General features: G+C 38.0%; 1 protein-coding gene across 1 annotated transcript in view; it reads right to left on the reverse strand.

The window, feature by feature from the left end:
- The window catches only part of TG (thyroglobulin), a 384,892-nt gene that overhangs the window by 305,952 nt on the left and 56,595 nt on the right, over nt 1-22,345 (reverse strand). Inside the window, exons 17-20 of the mRNA XM_056821020.1 lie at nt 21,817-22,026; nt 20,043-20,197; nt 15,316-15,472; nt 2,538-2,762 (exon numbers count right to left, since the gene is read on the reverse strand). Of these exons, the coding sequence (XP_056676998.1) occupies nt 2,538-2,762; nt 15,316-15,472; nt 20,043-20,197; nt 21,817-22,026 (747 nt within the window). The remainder of the gene's footprint in view (nt 1-2,537; nt 2,763-15,315; nt 15,473-20,042; nt 20,198-21,816; nt 22,027-22,345) is intronic.

Raw genomic sequence — 22,345 nt, forward strand, 5'->3', positions numbered from 1 at the left:
CATCTGAGTTCAAATATGGCTTCAGCTTTACTCTCTGTGTGACCCTGGGCAAGACACTTAACCCTGCTTGCCTCAGTTTCTTCATCATTAAAATGAGCTGAAGAAGGAAATGGCAAACCACTGCAGTATCTTTGACAAAACAATCCCAGAAGAGTTGAACATGACTGGAAATAATTCAACAACAACAATAACGTGGTGAGAGGGGTGACTGGTCATTTGAGGTCATGCTCAAGCTACTTCAAAGCCCACCCACAAGACTAGAGGAGGAAGCTGTGGTCAGATCCAACCCAGAGCTTCAAATTTTAATTATAGCAGCCAGAGATACTCTTAGAACATCTGGTGCCCAGGGCAAGATTGGTGGCAGGGAAGAACCTGGAATCCACTGGAGAAGTCACTGCCAGGGAATGCAGGAAGGATGGCCTGGGCCAAGAATAGCCATAGAGGCAGTAAAAGAAGGCCTTGGGAAAAGCCTTCCAAGGTGCTAACACATGATGGGCATCAAATATGTGTTTGTTGAAATGAATTGGACTTTATAGATTAGAAAGAAAGAAAAAAAAAGGTCCAGAGGGGAAGGCTTGTTAATAGGTAATGCATGGTAGAACTAAGATTTGAACCCAGGTCTTCTGAATTGTACCTTTACTACTGGGATTCACATTCTACTAAGGTTCTCTCCAACTCTGAGAGCCTGTGGTGAATTCATTCTTGTATATAGCAAGCTTAAGTATCAATTTAATCCTTATATGGAATTTGAAATTCTAAGGAGATTTCAGGAATTGACAGGAAATCAGACCTGAGCCTGAATAACAGGGCTTAGAGAGGGGGTTCTTAAACCTGGAGTTCATGGATAGAGTTCAGATGGCTTATGAACTTGATTAGGAAAAAATACATCATAATTTTCATTAATCTTTTGGTTCCTTTATAATTCTGTGATTTTTAAAATGCTTTCAAAAACATTATTCTGAGAAGGGATCTGTAGATTTCAACAGCCTGCTAAAGGGTTCCATGATACAAAAAAAAAGGCTAAGGACCCTTAGGCTAAAGGAGGACTCAGAGAGACCTGTATTTCTCCATCCTGAAAAAAATGTTTTTCCCTGCATATTCAATGAGCTACATGGATATAGAAAAGGTCAATAAATCAAGATTTCATCTCAAGCCTTCCTGGGAAATCTTTTTCAGCTCCATTCTGGAGAAAATGGTTTCCAAAGTTGCTTATGAAGTGAAGAAAGCCAACAAGCTCATTGAATTTTAATTAAAAATCAGATTCTCCCAAAGCCACAAAAGACTGTGCCTAAAACTTCCCAGATGGGGTTAGCAGGACTCCTTCCACATGTTGATCTAACCAAACTGAGGAATGTCTCAGAAAACTGAATGCGTGACCCACACCAATAATAATGACATCAGTTCCCATTTCTATGGCACTTTAAGGTTGCTCAATGCATTTTGAGGTAGACTATCATTAATCCGACTTTATGAAGGTGGAAACTAAGACACCCAGAGAGGCTAAGGACTTTCTTGGGATAACTCAGAGCATTCATGGGGGGAAAAAAAACAAATAAAACCTTGGATTTTCTTGGGAAACAAACAAAACCTTGGATTTTCTTGCCTAGACTTTCTTACAGCATGCTTTTTTATGACTGGGAACCAACCTAAGACCACCAAATTCTGGTTTTGCCATTGTGCTCTCAATGATGGTGACCAGGGCAAATGCCAACCATCATCTGTCCACATTACCCAGCCCCCTATAGTGGTGTTCTCTGGACATTTTCATTGCTATGCTCTGGTACACCAGACACTATTAAATGTCTCTGGGTTCCCAGGCTTCTGACTGATGAACCTTCACCATGTCTAAATGCCATGCCTACTTTATACCCCCCTTCCACCTCTAGTTCTAGGAACTATAATCAAGCAAACACTACTGTACCTGGAATAAGTGTGCCACTCAGTTGTTTTAGGACTTCATTCACCATCCCCAGGTCTTTTTAGTCCAAAAACCCTTTTCCTCCCTATAATTATTGTCTTCCTTGATTAGAATATATGTTCTTTGAGGGCAGGGGACTGTCTTGATTTTTTTTTTTACTTGTATCCCCAGTAGTTAGTACAGTATCTGGCACAAAGTAAGCACTAAAATCTTTTTCATTTATTCATTGTTCCTCTACAAGTATTTTAATAAATGAGCTCCAAAATCCCTTTCAAAATCTATAATCTACAAAACTGTATCATATAGGCAGCAACCTTTTCTGCCCACTGATCTTGGTTCTAGAATTATATCATTTTGTCTTTAGAACAGCCTTGTTTAATTCACACTGAGATGAAGAAGACAAGAAACAGGAAGAGTGAGAAAGAGGAAGGAAGTGAAAAGGGAAAACATAGAAAAGAGAAGAAAAAATAGAAATAGTGGGGTGGGGTATAGAAGAAGATAAAAAGGAGAGAGAAAGAAACAAGAGATAAAGAGAGATAGAAATAAAAGGCGATCTCATTATATGGAGCTAGTATCTGTGGCTCCCTAGTTCCTAAAGAAGAAGAGAGAATCAACTTACCACATCCTGGCAAATCCAGAACCGTTTTGCCTTGGGGTGAGTTCTTTTGGAATCCTTTCTTGCATCCAAATTGTATAGCTGGAGATGTGTCAAAGTCACCTCCTCGGAGGAATCGTATGGTAGTGTCTGCTGGGAATATCTTAGAATCCAAATAAAGCTGGAAACCACCACTCTGAATCAACTTTGCAAAGCGTCCAACAAGGTCATTTCCCATGAAGGCCTTTTCTGTAAGAGACAATGATGTGAAAGGCTTTACTCTATTTCCATCTTTTACAGAAGGAAAGATACTTTAGGAGGCCTTTAAATCTATACCAGTCAAAATAACTACCCTTCCCCTTCTACCAAGGGAGACCAAAATGCTTATGCCTTTCCTAAGACACATGTGAAGTCAAACAGACACACACCTGCTGAATCTCATGGAAAACCAGACATTCCTCTGTAATTTTAACCACTATAAGAAGGAGAAAACCAAAGTACTGGCTGAGAGTAGATTTTGGTTAGCTATAGACATCAAGTCACATAATATCAAAACATAGAATCTAAAACTTAGAGAGGACTTTAATCGTGAGATATTAGAAGGGAAGGAAGAAAGAAGCATTAACTATCCTCCTACCATGTTTCAGGCACAGTGTTAAGCTCTTTACAACTATTATATAACAACAATAATAATAGCATTTTTAAAGATCCTACTATGTGCCAGGCTATAATGCTTAGCCTTTTCCTAATAACAACCTTGGGAGGCAGGTGCTATTACTACCTGTTTTACACACAAAGAAACCAAAGCAAAGAGAGATTTATTTTTTTTAATGACTTGCCCTGGGTCACTCAGCCATATGTCAGAAGTGGAACTTGAATCCAGGTGTTTCAGACTACATGCTGCCCGAAGGCATATAGCTGGTGTGGAGATTAAATTAACTCTCCCCTGCCTATTTTTAGATTTAATGGCACTTGAATGGGGGAGGTCTATGACCCATGCGTGTGCAATAGTAGGTGATGAATCAGAATCGACTGATTGCCCCCTGGGCAGTCCTAAGCAAAGCTTTAGCTATAATTGGTAGATGTAAAAGTGGGGGAAGGCATAGGAAGTGATGCAAAGAAGCGTCTTTAAAAAAGGAGTTACAACTTCCTGGGGGGAGTTCTTCTGGAGGCAGGTGAAGAATCTGCTTACTAGACCTGAGAACTTGGACTTGATGTGACTGTTCTTAAATCTCTCCCTTTGGACTGGCACATGGTGAGTGAAAAAGGCTGGCTCCTTCCCTGGATTTCTGAAGAGACTAGCCTCAGGAGAGAACTACCTTCTTGAGAAAGGCTCCCTACATCCCCGGACCCCCAGCTCAAGGCCACATCCCTCCAGCTAAGGACTAACTAGTCCTGCCTGGGTTGAGCCAGGGCAGGAACAAAATACTTAGTGTGTAGCCTAGATATCTTATCCTGTCCTCTCTCTGATTTTCTTACTTTCACTCTTTCAATATTTAATAAATAAATTATTAAAATAAATCTCTTTGGAATCAATTAAATTCCTGGTGACCCTATTCTTAAATAATCCAGTCCGACCTTTTATAAAACGTCTCACATTTCAACCCCTTACATCAATTAATGGTAAAAGCAAGATTGGATCCCAGGTCCCTCATATCCCAGTGTAGTACTCTGGTTAGAATAAGCACATTACCACCACAAAGGAAGACATCAGTTCAATATAAGAGGGATCTTGGTAAAAATCAGAGCTGTCTGAAAATGGAGTGGGTTGATTTCCCAGGCTTTATGTGGGAAATCTCTAATGTGGCAAGTGCAAAGCTTGTCCACAGGATAGTTGATAGGATAGCCCCTTCCATAAGGCTGACAACCTTTACTTGTGAGTTATCAAATAAATAAAAGGAAGAATGAGCTTCCCACCAGTTGAGGGCTTCCAGCAGAAGCTAGATCATGACTTCCCAAGGATGTTGCATAGAGAATTCTTGGAATGAGCAAGGACAAGAGTACCTCTGACCCTCCCAACTCCCAGATTGTATAGATACAATAACTATCATGAAAAGAAGCATAAACCCACATATATCATCAACATTTCTACATATTTCCAACACATCTCAGCAGCAAGAGTTAGAAAGAGAAATTCCATTTAAAATCACCCTAGACAATATAAAATGCTGAAGAATCTATCTGCCAAGACAAACATAGAAACTATATGAACACAACTATAAAACACTCTTCACACAATTAAAACTAGATTTAAACAATTGGAAAAAACATTAATTGCTCATGGGTATGACAAGCTAAAATAATAAAAATGATAATCCTACCCAAATTAATTTACTTGTTTATTGCCATACCTATCAAACTAACATACCAAGAAACTTTTTTACTGAATTAGAAAAAGAAACAAAACTATAACAAAGTTCATTTGGAAGAACAAAAGATCAAGAATATCAAAGGAAATGATGAAAAATGTGAAGGAAGGGGGCCTAGCAGTACCAGATCTTAAACTATACTATAAAGCAGTAGTCCCCAAAATAATATGGTACCAGTTAAGAGACAGAAGGGAGGATCAGTGGAATAGACTTGGGGTAAATGATCTCAGCAAGATAGTGTATGATAAACCCAAAGATCCTAGCTTCTGGGACAAAAATCCACTATTTGACAAAAAACTGCTGGGAAAATTGGAAAACAGTATGGAAGAGATTAGGTTTAGATCAACATCTCACATCCTACACCAAGATAAACTCAGAATGAGTGAATTACTTGAATATAAAAAGGAAACTATAAGTAAATTAGGTGAACACAGAATGGTATACCTTTTAGATCTTTGGGAAAGGAAAGATTTCAAGACCAAGCAAGAGAAAAAATTACAAAATGTGAAATAAATAATTTTGATTACCTTAAATTTAAAAAAATTTTGTACAAACAAATCCAATGCAACCAAAATTAGAAGGGAAGCAACAAATTGGGGGGGAAATCTTTATAACAAAAGCCTCTGACAAAGCTACTCAAATTTATAAGGAGCTAAATCAATTGTACAAAACAATCAAGCCATTCCCCAATTGATAAATGACGGGGCATCAATAGGCAATTTTCAGATAAAGAAATAAAAACTATCAATAAGCATATGTAAAAGGGTTCTAAATCTCTTATAATTGAGGTACCACTTCACACTTAGCAGATTGGCTAACATGACAGCAAAGTAATAAATGTTGGAGGGGATGTGGCAAAATTGGGACATTAATGCATTGCTGGTGGAGTTGTGAATTGATCCAACTATTCTAGATGACAATTTGGAACTATGCCCAAAGAGCTTTAAAAGACTGTCTGCCCTTTGATCCAGCCATAGCACTGCTGGGTTTATACCCCAAAGAGATCATAAGGATAAAAGACCTGTACAAAAATATTTATAGCCACACTCTTTGTGGTTGCAAAAAAAAATGAGGGGATGCCCTTTGATTGGGGAATGGCTGAACAAATTGTGGTATCTGTTGGTGATAGAATACTATTGTGCTCAAAGGAATAATGAACTGGAGGGATTCCATGTGAACTAGAACAACCTCCAGGAACTGATGCAGAGCGAAAGGAGCAGAACCAGGACAACATTGTACACAGAGACAGATACACAGTGGCACAATAGAATATAATGGAGTTCTTTAGTAGCAACAATGCAATGATCCAAGACATTTCTGAGGGACTTATGAGAAAGAATGCTACCCACATCCAGAGAAAGAACTGTGGGAACAGAAATGTAGAAGAAAAACTGCTTGATCATTTGGGTCAATGGGGATATGATTGAGGTTATAAACCCTAAATGATCATTCTAGTGCAATTATCAATAACATGGAAATAGGTCTTGATCAGTGACACATGTAAAACCCAGTGGAACTGCATGTTATTTATGAGAGGGGGTGAGAGGAGGGGAGGGAAAGAACATGAATCATGTAACCATGGAAAATTTTTCTTAATAAAAATTTTTAAAAAGAAAACATTATTGGAAAATATTTACATGATTACTCATATAAAATCTATATCAGATTGTTTACTGCCTCAGAGGGAGGAGGGGAGAGAAGGAAAAAGGGTCAGAAGAAGGGAGAGTATTTGAAATTCAAAATTTTTAAAATGAATGTTTAAAAATTGCTTTTACATGTAATAGAGGTAAAATAATTTTTTAAATGGTAAAAAAAAATTAAAAGAAGCAAAAAAGAGAGAATTTTGTAGTGCATATTTAGGAGAAATTGGATGCTAGAAGAAGCATTATAGACCAGTGGGTAAGTCAAGAGTTCTACGAAAGGTCTTTTAAATTCCTCACTTGCAGCTACAAAGTCCACTGGTTCGTCCATGCCTACACTATTAGACCTTATCAAGAAGCATTTGTTGTCTATGATTAATAAGGTGATATCCCTCTGTAGTCTGTCCTAGTCACATCATATCTGATTTACAGTGTTCAGATAATTGCTAAATTTCAGGAAGGACATTGTTTAGGGGTGGAGAATCTGGAAAAAGACATGTCTGATGGTGAAAAGCCATAAATTGATGCCATTTGAGGATCTGCTAAGGCATTGACATGTTTAGGTTGAAGAAGTGGGGTAATGGGGTGGGAGGGAACAAATAATTTTCAGCACCTACTTAACTTTTATGATTTGATCCTCACAATAATCCTGTTAGATAGGTACTGCCATTACCCCCATTTTACAGTTAAGAAAATTGAGGCAGATAGAGATAAAGTGAATTGCTGGGGTCATATAGATGAAAAGTATCTGGGACTAGATTTGAATTCAGATCATCCTGGATGTAGTCCCAGTACACTAATCACTGTGTCACCTCTATATCTTCCAGCATTTGAGAGCCTGTCATGTAGAAGAAAATTTAGCCTTATTCTGCTTAGTTTTCAAAGGGTGGAATTAAGAAAAATGGAGAGAAGTTGTAGAGAGCCAAATTTTGATTTGATAAAATGAAAAATTTTCTAATAATTAGAGCCATCAAAAAAGTGATTAGTACAGATAGGTGGCACAGTGGATAGAATGTTGGTCCTAGAGTCCAGAAGTCCACTTTACGGGGGTTCAGATCTGACCTCAGACACTTACTAGCTGTGTGACCATGGGCAAGTCAATTAATTCTTTTTGCCTTGGTTTTCTCATCTCTAAAAGGAGCTGGAGAAGGAAATGGCAAACCACTTCATTTTCTTTAACAAGAAAACCCCAGAATGGATCATGAAGAGTAACATAGGAACAAAAGCAGAATGGATTGCTTAGGGGTGGAATAAGTTTTCCCCCACTGGAAGTATTCAAGCATAGGTGGGGTGGTCACTTGCAAGGGGCACCTTAGAAGGGAATCTTGGTATAACACACAGTGTATGGCACACAGTAGGTACTTAATAAGTGATGGCTGATTTCATTAATCAATTTGTCAGATACAGATTTGACTAGATGCTGTTCAGCTTTCTCCTTCTGAAATTGTGTTGGCCATCCTTAAGTAAGGCCATATTGTCCTTAAAACTAAACAACTTAATCAAGTTCTCCAGCTGTCCAACTGGAAACATTTACAGGAAAAAATAGATAAGTACTATATCAACAGTTGGGTTGGCTCACAGGTATAAAATATACATTCGTGTTACTGCAAGCCAATTTAAAACTGTAATATAACCAAAACCCACTGAAGTTGTTTTTGCCCAAAATAGCTATGTAAATAAAGCCAGGCATAAACAGTTTACTTTATCCTAACTTAAAACATTTCTAAAATTGTCTAAGAATGTGCCTGATGGGGAAGGGAAGTTGATCCTGTCTATGATAGTTAATGAGAGATCTCTCCCTACAAAAGTAACTAACGGGCTAATAGCTTAGGCCCATGCATTTTTCCAGATGACTAATACCGTAGAGAACATGGAAGGAAGGGGACAGATTTGACCTACTGGATTATGTTCTCATAACTCGATAATCTCAGTATCTCCAGAAATGAGAGAAAAGTGAATTTGCTCCATATTCTCACCACTTACTTTATGTCAATACCCCCAAACCTTCTATTACAAATGAAAAAAAGTATGAAATCCATGAGGACAAGGACTCTTTATCCTCTCTACTCTGGAACTGAGCACAATATTTCATAAATATTAGATGCTTAATAAATATTTCTTGAAATAGAAGTTGAAATTTACCACAAAAGTTAGTTTTGGCTGTTATTGTGGAAAAGAGGTACTTTTACAAAGGGATGAATCTGTTGTTCATAGCAGATGGAACAATAATAATGGACAATGGAGAGAAAGGAGGTGCTTATTTTGAAAAGAACAGAACAAAAATGATTAAAAGAGATTAAAATACAGGATGGAGAGGGGCACAAGAAGAGAACACCATGCTGTCCTTGCTGCATTATAGTCACTGAGCCCATATGAGCCACATCCCAGAATATAATAAACCACCAGCAGGTATTTGGTGGCATCTAAATTACTTTGGACAAGCAATGATTTTGAAATGGTTTCATTCTGTCACAGCAATGAACATACTTATATGCTTCTATTGATACTAGGCTAACTCACAACACATAGCCTTAGCAACAGGACTTCATACTGGATTTCCTTCCCCAACTTGAGTTAATTCTCTTTCAGATGAGTGCTGGATTTCCTGTCATATACACGTGTTTTGTTGTTCTCTTTGCTTGTGTTTTTAATTTTATGGTTTTAAAAAATGGGTGTTATTCTGAGAAAACATATAAACCTGGTAGCTCTTTTTAAAATACCATTTACAATACATAGATAGCTCAGTGTATAAAGCACCAGACCTGGAGGCAGGTAGTCTTGGGTTCAAATGTGGTCTCAGACACTTCTTAGCTGTGTAACCTTGGGCAACAACCCCAATTTCTTAGCCCTTAACACTCTTCTGCCTTGGAACCAATACTTGATATCTATTCTAAAACAAAAGGTAAAGATTTTTAAGACATTGAATTCAATAACTGTTGAAGATATTATTAATCTAGACAAGTCAAGTATTTTGAGAATTATTCAGTGCCACAATGAATAAGTATGTTTCCCCAAAGTGCAAGAAACATAGTTGAGAATGAAAAACAAGTCCAAGAACAAATAAATCCTACCGCAAATCAGCCTAAGTAATCCTCAGAAACCTGTTGAATTCGTCTTCCTGAGTCCAGGACTGGCAATCTATCCACTGTGCAATCTAACTGCCCATACATAGCTAGATGAATATAGGCTGAAGGAAACTGGATCCCCCCCCCCTTTTTTAATTTTAAAAAAGAAAAGATTTAGTGAGGTCATGGTAGTTGTCTTCAAGCATGTGAAAGATTATGATGTTAACAAGAACTAACATTTGTAGATTTGTCAACTCATTTATTTGATTATGAGGTGAGAGACAGAAAAGAATTAAAGCTGATTCCAAAGTTACAAGATGGGGTAGCTGGAAAGATGGTGATATCTGTAACAGAGGTAGAAAAATTAAAAGAAGGAGATGGTTTAGGCTGGAAGATGATAGCTTCAACTTTAGACATGATGAGTTTATTGTTATCTAGGGCTTGAAATTTTCCTAAAATTCCATGAGCTTTTGAATCCTCACTAAAGTCCTATCAAACAAATCCATCTCCTCTTATTGAGGTTCAACATGCCACCATTTTTTATTTGCTTGCTTGGTTAGTTGCTTGGAAAAAGATCTGAAGGGTACAATGGATAGAGTATGGGACTTGGAGACAGGGAAACTCATCTTCATGGTCTCTGACACTAGCTAAGCTATGTGATTCTGGGAAAGTCACTTAACCCTTGTTGCCTCAATTCCTCAAATATAAAATGAACTGGAGAAGGAAATGGCAAACCACGCCAGTATCTTTGCCAAGAAAACCCCAAATGGGCCCATGAAGAGTAAGAAATGATTGAAACATCTGAATAATGACAATAAAAAGATCCAAAGAGTTGCTGGTCAAGATTAAGATTAAGCCTGGAAATTCCTTCCCAGGGCAGTGGAGCTAAGCCATAATGAAGAATGCTTTTGTTAAAAATTGGAGTATTACAAACAAACTTATACAATTGCTCAACCTGACAATGACCCTATAAGTCTGAGAAATTATCTAGTCTTGCATGGCTGATATGTATAACTCTTCAAATTTTGCAAGCTCCTTTAGATATCTTACTTGATCTTTGCAACAACCTTATGATGAAGATTTAATTATTATCCCCCTTTTCAAATGAGAAAACTATTTAAGGTTATTTCAGTAGCTTGCCCAGACTCATACAGGTACTAAGTAGTCTGAAGCAGGATTCAAACCCAAGGCACCTGACTCTTGTCACTATACACTGCTTCAGTCAGTAGCATGAGCGACCTTTTACACCATCACTAGATTGACCTTGGATACATGGAGAAAATATTGGCCCCTGGGACAACCAATCCATGAGTCAATTGTAAACATTTGCTAAGCACCTACTACACACCAAGTATTAGTGCTAGGACAACAAAGATAAAAGCACACTTGTTTCCCAAAGAAGTTCCCAAGGAGCTCCTATCCCATCAATAGAAATATCAATAAAATAGAAACAAAGGAATTTTGAATTGGAGGGCACCAGCATTCAGGGAAACCAGACACATTTTTTTCACATACAAAATGCTGTTTGAGCTGAGCTATTTAGGAAATTGGGGATCCTCAAGCCAAACCAATAAGTACCTAAAAAAAATAAAACTAGAGAATTTGTAGAATGGAGTAGAGATGGAGTGGGCTAAGACAGGAGATATCATAGAGATAGATCCATAAGGATCTGTGATTTAATTAATGTGGGTAACTCCCAATGTGAAAACTCCCAACACCAGTACACAATGGTAGCTTTTCTGAAATATAAAGTTTTGATGAGTTTGATGATATAAAATATCTCTCATATAAATTTATATATAAAATTATTTTATATATATAAAATTTATATATATATATATATATAATTTCTCAAATATAAAGTTTGATGAGATTTTCCTGATCACACAACTAGCATGCATCAGATTCAAGGTTCAAACACATATTTTCCCAACTCTTAAGATCAACCCTCTATATACTGGTCATATTATTGCTTCTAAGAAGATATTAATTAAATAATCCAAAAGAATAAGGTTTTCAACATTCATTGTTAATATACAACAGAGACACTGAAAATTCAAATATTTTATAGACTGAATATGTCAGAGATGTCCAGTACTGATAATAAAATTTCTTTCAATTATAACACCCCTACCTACCACATAAGGCTCTTGTTCCCATGCTACAGATGAGAAAACAGGTTTAAAATTGATGAAATCACTTACATAAGGTTGTAGAACCACTAAGTTACAGAGCCTGGACTAGAGCCCCAGACTTTAGAATCTTGGTCCAGTCTTCTCTCCCTTCCTACCTCACAGAGTTACTGAAAGGAAGGCGCTTCAAAAAATGTTAGTGTTCCATAATTGTGTTATTATTGTTACTATTTCTACCACACTCCATGTTGTCTGTCATGTAGCACAAGAACAGTATTCTAAATGACTCTGGGGAACGTTTGCTGTGAATGGAGTCATGATGTTTGTATAAAGTGGGTGAACTGAGGCAGGAGGAAAAGCATCTTAATTTCAAAATCATATCTATTTTTAACAGCTGCATGAAGGAACCAAAAACAGAGTTCAGTCATTAAGGGAAACTAACAATATTTTGAGCACATTGCTCATGTTTCAAGGTCCCCATTACAGAGGGAAACCGCATTCTCCCACCACAAGATGCTCCCTCGTGTCTCCAGTTTGGGGTACCACAGGTCAGCTTTCATGAAGAATTTATTTTCTCATGAGTTAGAACACATCTACAAGAGGCTGTTATTCCCCAAGATATAAAACTAGTTATTTACTGTACTTATTATAAATTGGCCAAGGGAAGAACATGAATACGTGAACAGCAGTGTAGTGTATCGGAAAAAAAAAAACTTTGAATTGAAAATCAGGAGACTCTGGTGCTCAGTGTTAGTTCCCAAGTCAATTCACATCTGAAAGCTTCAGTTTTCTCATCCTTAAAAGGAAAGGTTGAATGATCACTAGGTGATTTCTAAAGCTCTCTCTATCTCGAAAATTCTGTGTTTGAGATTTTAACATTCTGTATTCAAAGGTCTCTTCCAGGTCTAAAAGTCTATCTTCTAAGGTTCTTTCCAGCTTCAACATTCCATATTTTATGTTCCATATTTTAAGAAGATTATAGGTAGTATAGTAGATAGAGCGCCAGACCTGGAGTCAGGAAGATTTGAGTTCAAATCCAGTCTCAGACATTTACTAACGATATGATTCTGGATGAGTTACTTAACCTTGTTTGCCTCCATTTCCTCATTTGTAAGAAGATCTGGAGAAAGAAATGGCAAACCACTCTAGTATACTTGCCAAGAAAATCCAAAATAGTCTCCTCCAGGAGTTATATGAAACTGAAACAAACACCAACAATTCTATGTTCTGATGTTCTATTTTGTGAAGTCCCTTCCCAATCTTAACATTCTATATTTTGTGTTTTTATATACCACTCTAACATTCAACATGCTATGGTCCCTTCCAACGTTCATGCTCCATATTCTGTGTTCTAATGTTCTGTATTCTGAGGCTCCTTCTAGTTCTACTATTCTTTATTTCAAATTTTCACATACCAGCTCTAAGACTTTTTCTAAAATCCCTTCCAGCTCTGGAATGCCCTGATCTGTGTCCTGATATTCTACATCTCAAAGCCCTGTCCAAATCTCCTAGTCTATGATTCTATGTTTTTATGTGGGCTGAGAAATATTTAGCATATAAAATTCCTGAGGCTAAGGCATAAAGTGAATTTATTTAATCTTTGTGCCTCACAGCAGCCATAAAACAACTCAGAATAGCTTGCATTTCAGAATGCACTTTAAAGCGACATAGTCATTCCAGTTAAATTTAGCCCATGTTGTCTGTGATGTGATATTTAGAGTATAATTACCAAATCATACAGTGTGAGACTCAACCCTAAAGGGACTCAACCCTGGGCAATGGAATTTGAGATTAAGATACTCATTTGCAATCTGAGAGAAACTCTTCTCCATATCATCTTTGCTTCATGTTGGGCACTGTTTCAACTAATCACAAATAATTAGAGGGATTAAGGAATAAGATATGAGGTATCTTGATTTCAGGAAGCAATTCGGTAAAATTTTTCATACTATCCTTGTGACCCAGATGGAAAATGTGGATGCCATATTAGTATGATATATTTGCAACCAGATGTGACTTTTAAAAAAATCTAATCTCTTACCTTCCATCCTAGAATCAATACTGGGAATTATTTCTAAGGAAGAAGAGCAGTAAGAGGTAGGCAAAGGGAGTTAAGTGATTTGCCCAGGTTCACACAGCTAGGAAATGTCTGAAGGCAGATTAGAAGCCAGGACCTCTCATCTCTAGCCCTGGATCTCAATCCACTGAGCCCCCATCTAGCTGCCCCAAGCCCTTTTTTTAATCAATGGATTAGTGTCAATATGGAGCCAAGGCTCTATCTCTAGTCTAAGACTTTCACCATGACCACGTTCTACTCAACAATTTTGTAAATTATGTAGATAAAAGATGAGATTCATACCCTTACCAGTCAGGAGGGAAGCTAAGACATTAAACAGTAGAAAGAGTGTTCCAAAACGTCCACTGCACAAGTAGGGAAGATAGGAGAGAAAATACTTAGGTAGTTCATTAAAAGGGCACTTTAGGGGGCAGCTAGGCAGCAAGTGGACAACTTATAAAAATAGAATGAAATGCTGTAATAGCAAACTCTTCATAGCTAAGAGGCAACTGGTGGGTAGCAAGGATATAAAGATGAACCTGGAGTCTAGAAGATCAGAGTTCAAATTCAGCTGCAGAAGCATACTGTCTGTGTGAACTTGAGCAAGTCACTTAACCTGTTTTCTTCAGTTTCTTCCCCTCTAAAATAGGGGTGATAACAGCACCTCCTTTGTAGGGTTGTTATGAGAATCAAATGAGTTATCTGTCATGTGCTAACACATTTCCTAGTTCATAGTAGGTGCTATATAAAGATTATTCCCTTCCTCTTTCCACTGTAGAAGTTCAAGCAGAAACAGGAGGAACTCTGTTGAAGCTAATGAAGCTACTGTAGAGATGATGCTTCAGAGGCCAGAATAATCTATTAATTTATTAAATGTCCTTCCAATAGTAAGATTCTAAGCTGAATTTAACTACTACTAAACACTCTGTTATGCAATAAGGTCTCAAACATTCTATGATTTCTAGTTTCTTTCTATCTTCCCCACATGCATTCATTTTTGTTTGAGTTTTGTTTATTTGTTCATTTTTTGATCAGGTGTGATTTCATTAACATAGAGATGTCTCAGTGAGAAAACTTCTTCTATCACTGCAAAATGACATCTATAACTGGCATACCCATTGTGACACAGTTGGTACCCATCAGTATCAGAACTTGAACTACTACTAACAATAATGATAACATACATTTATACAGTACTTTAATGTTTGCAAAACACTTTACAGCCATTACCTCAGTTGAGTCTTGCACAGTGATAGGTGCTATTATTATCTCCATTTTGGAGTTGAGAAAATTGAGGCAGGCAGCTTAAATGGCTTGCTCAGGGACATACAGCTCCTAAGTATCTAAGGCTGGATTTGAACTCAAACCCTCCTGCCCCCAGGTCCAGCACTTTGGCTACTGAGAGTAGTTTCTTCTCCTAAAGTTGGCCCCCTGTCTACTGTACCATCTATAACTTGCCCTTAAACAAAAATATATAAATCTAGCTCATTTAAAAAGATACAGCATCACTTGAACCCACTAAGGCATGAAGAGAGCATACCAATATCATGGAAGTCAGGAAAAGAGGTTGCTGGGATGTCCTCTAGCTGGGAGCTCCATGTAACGTTCACTCCTAGGCGCTCCCCAGTCAGACACTCCACCTGCACCGTAGAGTCATCGCAGACGGGAAAAGAGAAAACAGCCCCAAATGTGTTCCCCTGGACCAAGACAAAAAATCCTTCAGGTTAAGGGGGAGACTTCTGTCACTAGAATCGTGGCTACATAATTTCAATACATTTCATTCTATTAATATATAATATATATAGATTCTATGATGACGGCAAAGTATGTGCCCTAGGTGTAATGATGAATAGCAAATATAAATAATATAGAAAGTCTGTGACTTCTTTGTCCTTTTCCAATGACCTTAGCATTATGACTTAATTAAGTGAAAAAGCAAAGATTTAGAGGTAGAAGGGTCATCAGAGGCCATCTAATCCAAAATCCTTGTTTTATAGGCAAGGAAACTGAAACTCAGGGAGGGAGGTTTTGTGGCTTGTCCAAACACCCAAGATGGCAGGTTTGGGAAGTAAGACTTGAATCCAGAACATCTGAATTCTAGGATCAGTGTTCCTTCCACCATAGCATTTCTGCCTTAATAGAGAAGTTTGAATCAATAGTATGGGGATTGGTCAATGTGGTACAGTAGAAACCAGGTCTTAAGACTTTTCAATGATTGTTTTAAAGACATTAGAAAGCCCACCCCCTTACTCATCTGCCAGTGTGTATGAGGCATATAGCAATAGGAATCCAAAGCCCTGAGTGCAAGATAAACCGTGTTTAGGGATAGAAGAATAACCTAATTTATCTGGATCATAATATGAATGAAAGGGGAGTAATGGGAGATAAGGCAAAAACAAATGTTGAGGTCAGGTCATAGAGAGCCTTGAATGTTCAATTCAGAAATTTGTACTTTATCCTATAAGCAATGGAGAGTCACTGGAGATTTCTGAGCAGAGATTTCATCACCATTCTGTCCGTAGCTCCCAGATTACTAGTGCTAAGTTCCCCATCTCCTGGGGACTTCCTTTCCACATATCATGAGAAATTTTTGGTCAGTCATTATCCACATGGATGAAAAAACTGAAAAAGGGAATCAAATAGTATAGCTAGCATGTTAAGGAAAATGCCTGATGGGTCTAAGACAGAGGTGAGGCTTTTTTTATATTCCTATACACATTAGTCAGAGCTCACAAAAAGTTATTTTGATTCATGATTCCTCAAAGACTGTACTCAATGAGAAATTAAATGATGTATCCATGGCCATAGAAATAATATTGTCAGAGGAAGGACTTGAACCCAGAACCTTCTGACTTCATAGGCCTTCTAGCCACTGAATCATACTGCTTTCAGAAAATGTATGGTGGGTGCTCAATAAATGTTTATTGCACAATCTAACAGTACAAGACACACAGCAGAAACACAGCAGATGTTTCATAGAATTGTGTTGAAATGGATGGATGAATGCATGAATGCATGAATGAATTCAAGAATAAATGAATCAATGCATGAAGTATAATTATTATCTGACCTTCCTTGGTTAGAGGGTAGTTGGCTGTAGTGTATGGACTACTAGATCATATGTCAAGTATTATCGAGTAACAAGTGAATTTAATAAAATTCCAGGGCTCTGAAACTCAGCCGTAGATTCCTTAGAAAGAGTGTATTTCTAGTAACAGAGCAATAATTTAGCTACAATTCAACACATGTAAACTTTAAACAGGAAAACAAATGATGTGGGAAATGATTAGAACATGTGGGCTCTGGAGGACAAGCAGCAAATAAAGAAGTAGATAATGAAAGATCCTAATTAGGACCCAACCAGATGTTTCTTATTCCTTTCCTCACTCCTGTCTGGCTTTGCTCAGTTCTGGGATTCTGCCTTGTAACAGCATTGTTTGGGACTGGGGGACCAAGGCAGCTGTTCCCTTCATTCCATTGTTCTGGTCCTACATTTGACCTACCTCACATCCTGTGGAGTAAGCATTTTACAGAACTTAAGTGTCTATGTAAGTGCGAGTAACAGTATTAGTGCTAGTCTGATGAGCAGCAGGAATTGTAGAGAGAGCCTGGAAATGGATACAGGGCTTGTTTTGGAGTCAGGAAAATCTGGGTTCAAATGGCACCTCATATGCTTATTAATGGTGTAACTGGAGGCAGGTCAGCCTCTCTGAACCTCAGTTTTAGCAGCTATAAAATGAGAATAATGATGGCATCTATTTCACAGAGCTGCTGTGAGGATGAAGGTCAAATAAGACAATGTGAATAAAGCTCTTTATCAAATCTTAAACCTCTATACAAAACCTATATTAGTACTGATAACTGTTATAGTATATGGATCTTTAGAAGACAGTATGGCATAGTAGACAGAGGGTGGGATTTGGAGTCAGAAAAACCTGAATTCAGAGGTTGCTACTGATACGTATAATGATCATGGGCAAGTCACTCAGCTTCACAGTGACCGAGCAACTATGGTGAAGACCTGCAGTGGAGGAAAACATTTCCAGATGAGAAAACCCTCAACAAATTAAATCCTAGGTTTTTTATCATGTATGTACATATTTCAGTGATGTTAATCATCATCATGATCAACACTTTCAATCCTATAGCACCGACAATTATATAGATATAGATATATAAATCTCTAGCTACAGATACACATATATGTGTATCTATGCATATGCCTATATTTGCTATGTGCACACATATATGTATATGCTTACATGTATTGTCTTTATATATGGCAAAACAAGATTTAATCAAGCAACTGTGATATAATTTAGCTCTGAACTCTGCTACCAATAGGATCATGAATTGCTTTGGGCCAACAGTACTCTTTTTGCCCCATCAGAAGGAAGGAAGGAAGGAAGGAAGGAAGGAAGGAAGGAAGGAAGGAAGGGAGGAAGAGAGGAAGAGAGGAAGAGAGGAAGAGAGGAAGAGAGGAAGAGAGGAAGAGAGGAAGAGAGGAAGAGAGGAAGAGAGGAAGAGAGGAAGAGAGAAAGAGAGGAAGAGAGGAAGAGAGGAAGAAAGGAAGAAAGGAAGAAAGAAAGAAAGAAAGAAAGAAAGAAAGAAAGAAAGAAAGAAAGAAAGAAAGAAAGAAAGAAAGAAAGAAAGAAAGAAAGAAAGAAAGAAAGAAAGAAAGAAAGAAAGAAAAGAAAGAAAGAAAGAAAGAAAGAAAGAAAGAAAGAAAGAAAGAAAGAAAGAAAGAAGGAAGGAAGGAAGGAAGGAAGGAAGGAAGGAAGGAAGGAAGGAAGGGAGGGAGGGAGGGAGGGAGGGAGGGAGGAAAGGAGGAAGGGAGGGAGGAAGGGAGGGAGGAAGGGAGGGAGGAAGAAAGAAAGAAAGAAAGAGAGAGAGAAAGAAAGAGAGAAAGAGAGAAAGAAAGAAAGAAAGAAAGAAAGAAAGAAAGAAAGAAAGAAAGAAAGAAAGAAAGAAAGAAAGAAAGAAAGAAAGAAAGAAAGAAAGAAAGAAAGAAAGAAAGAAAGAAAAGAAAGAAAGAAAGAAAGAAAGAAAGAAGAAAGAAAGAAGTAAGAAGGAAGGAAGGAAGGAAGGAAGGAAGGAAGGAAGGAAGGAAGGAAGGAAGGAAGGAAGGAAGGAAGGAAGGAAGGAAGGGAGGAAGGAAGGGAGGGAGGGAGGGAGGGAGGGATGGAGGGAGGGAGGGAGGGAGGAAGGGAGGGAGGAAAGGAGGAAGGGAGGGAGGAAGGAAGGAAGGAAGGAAGGAAGGGAGGGAGGGAGGGAGGGAGGGATGGAGGGAGGGAGGGAGGGAGGAAGGGAGGGAGGAAAGGAGGAAGGGAGGGAGGAAGGGAGGGAGGAAGGGAGGGAGGAAGAAAGAAATAAAGAAAGAGAGAGAGAAAGAAAGAGAGAAAGAGAGAAAGAGAGAAAGAGAGAAAGAGAGAAAGAGAGAAAGAGAGAAAGAGAGAAAGAGAGAAAGAAAGAAAGAAAGAAAGAAAGAAAGAAAGAAAGAAAGAAAGAAAGAAAGAAAGAAAGAAAGAAAGAAAGAAAGAAAGAAAGAAAGAAAAAGAAAGATACATACATACATACAAGTAGATGGATGGATGGATAGGTAGATTTAGCTAGAGAGAGAAAACAAGATTTCCAGTTAGACCTTGGGCATTAGCAAATGGGATAGTATCCCCGCACATTCCAATATGGTTATAGTTATGCTATGATGCCCAAAATGTATTAATTACTCTGACCATTTACAGAGTTTTTTTAATCAAACAATGTCCTTTTACAATAATGTTCATTTCTGATATAAAATATCCCATTTTATGGCATTTAAAAATTGTAGTGTTTGTCTCACCACAACCCTATGAGTTTTCTAGTAAATGTATTATGATCATCCTCATTTCACTGATGAAGAAATTAAAGTTTCGGTGAAGTGAATTGTCCTGGGTCTTATGTCTAGTAAGAGTTGAGGGTGGTATGTGAAATCATATCTCCTCACTGCTAGACCAACACTATTTCTGTTATTCTAGGTTGTCTCTTAATTGAATAAAGTGCTTTCTTTATTTGTTTTCTTCCCTCAAAGTAATCAGACACACTCTTCATAATCACCAGTTACCTCAGGTAATGGAGATTTTTTCCAAATTTCCATGTGGAAAAAATGCTGACCCTCCAACGTGAATGGTGTCAGTGGTTAGGTGGGTACATAACACTTTTTGCCTGATTGGTTCATGTCACAGGTTGAGGGCCGTTCAGCTCTCATTCCTGCTCAGGCATGGGAATTACCTGAATCTGGCAGAATCCTCGGGCCTTTAGTTCATCCAGTATAAAACTTTGGAAAGCCTGGAGTAAGCCAGAGTAGTCAGAACTGCACATCTTCCCTGGGGGAAGCTGAAGATGGAACTGTACTTGGGTTTGCACGGTCTGCAACAATTGGAGCTCTGCAAGCACATTAGAAGGAGTAACCCATCAGCATGGTAACTCAAGAATGTTTTGCTTTCTAGAAATAACTTTCCTTCAGTTACCTTGGAAACTAAGAGAAGAATAAGAATAGCATTAGATATGAAAAGACCTGGAATGGGTGCAACCAGCACTGGTAGAAAGAATTCCTATATGAAAGATAGTGATAAAAATCCTAGGCATTATTCTAAGGAAATAATGCTGCTTGATCCAGAGAGAAGATTTTGGGGGGATTTTATGGCTATTTTAAAGTACATAAATGGGGAGTCTTAAGGGGAAAAGATCAGAGTTCTTATCCTGGGTCTCAAAGAGCAAAATTAGTAATCACAAGTGAAGATATATAAGAAAATAGACTTAAGAAGACTGTTAAGAAGAAACTCCCTAACAATTAGAGCTGTCCAATAGTGAAATGGACAGATTCCAAAAGTTGTGAGTTTCCATTGCTGAAGGTCTTCAAGAAGAGGTGGTTGACCAATTCTCAGGGATGATGTACAAGGAACTGACACTCTTTCAGCTCCATGACACCTGAGATTCGCATCCTGCATGATTCTTATCAATATGTTCCCACAAATCAGCTACAGCATTTGGAGCCCCTCCCTTAGGTGAATAATCGATTACTCCAAAAGAAATTATAATCTAATGGAGAAAATGAGACTTGTACGGAAGTGCTAAAAGAATAAAAGGAAATATGTTTTCATAAAAAAATGTATAAATATAATCAGCCTAAGGTTTCCTAATTCTCTATATTCTATGCTCTCATCAATCCTTATTCCTATGGAAGTTTTTCTTCCCACTCCAGGCAATCTCAGAATTTCATAGTTAAAGGACACCTCAGAAGCCATCTAGTCCAACTCCACCCATGCCTCCAAAAGGAATCCCCTCACAGAATCCTCAACAAGTGATCACCAAGACTTTATCCAAAGAGCTCTAGTGAGAAAGAATCTACCACTCCTCAATAAAACCCATTCCATTTGGGGATAAGTCTAATTGTGGTAAGTAACATTGAAACTAAATTACTTTCTTTGCCACAAGTTATGAGGCCAAATAGAATAAATTTAATCCTTCTTACACATGATAGCATGACAATTGAGACTGTGATGCTACTGAAGGGAGTACAAATGGGAGGAATAAAAGAATGAAGAGCTATCTTCCCGAGATTTAGAAAGAGGCACTTCCACTCAAGTGGCTGCAGCAGAAGGAGACAGAATAATCTTGGCCATCCTATTCCTGTGAATGCCCATAGGCGTGCAATGAAAAGAAAGTCTATATGGGAAATTCTGAGCAATCATGAAATGATCCTCAAAGATTTCAATTCTCTGGAGGTACAGATTGCTGTAGAATTAAGAAAATCACTTGATACTACAAATAAACATTCCCATTCCACCCAGTGGAATGTCTGTAGCTCATCTGGAATGAGACATTCTACTAGAAACTTCTAGTTTATGGTTTGGACATTTCTTTAATTAACAAAAGTCTGTGTTGAGTTTTCAAATCAAATACGTACCCAAACATGTTACATTCATAAAAACCATATACCCCCTATGGGAACACCACAAGATTGAGTGAGTTATAAAGAGAGTCTAATTCCACATTTACTTACTCTGACAAGCTTGGGGCAGAGGGGGCTCTGAAATCCAGCGCTGGCTCTCTATATTACATGCAAATGGTCCACGAGGCAAAGCAAGGTGATAGCCCTGGCGACATATAAGCTGGCATTGCTGAACAGCCTGTCTTTTGTCAGTCCCCTTCTCACAAAGGACTACTCCATGGACTACATCAGAGGCACTAAATGGGAGAGGACACTGTGGACCTAGGGGGAACAAGAGATAAATAATAAATGGCAATCTTGAGTATTAGTGTGGGCAAAGTGGAAGAAAGATGTATATTGCCTAGATTATAGTATGCAATTGCAAAGGCAATCTCTTGAGTCAAAGCATGAGAACATATATCATGGACAGGCTCTGAGGATGAATAATGATCTGGGCTTAGACCTGAGGAGAAGGAGGAGGAAAGAGAGAGAGGATGAAGGGCTGGATCATATTTGGAAAATGGTGTTTCAGTGATTCCAAGCTGCTAGCTGACTCAAAAGCCCATCTCTTTAAATTAAATATTCTCCCAGTGATGGTATA

This window comes from Monodelphis domestica, chromosome 3 (genome assembly GCF_027887165.1).
Source record: "Monodelphis domestica isolate mMonDom1 chromosome 3, mMonDom1.pri, whole genome shotgun sequence".
Classification (NCBI taxonomy): Eukaryota; Metazoa; Chordata; class Mammalia; order Didelphimorphia; family Didelphidae; genus Monodelphis; species Monodelphis domestica.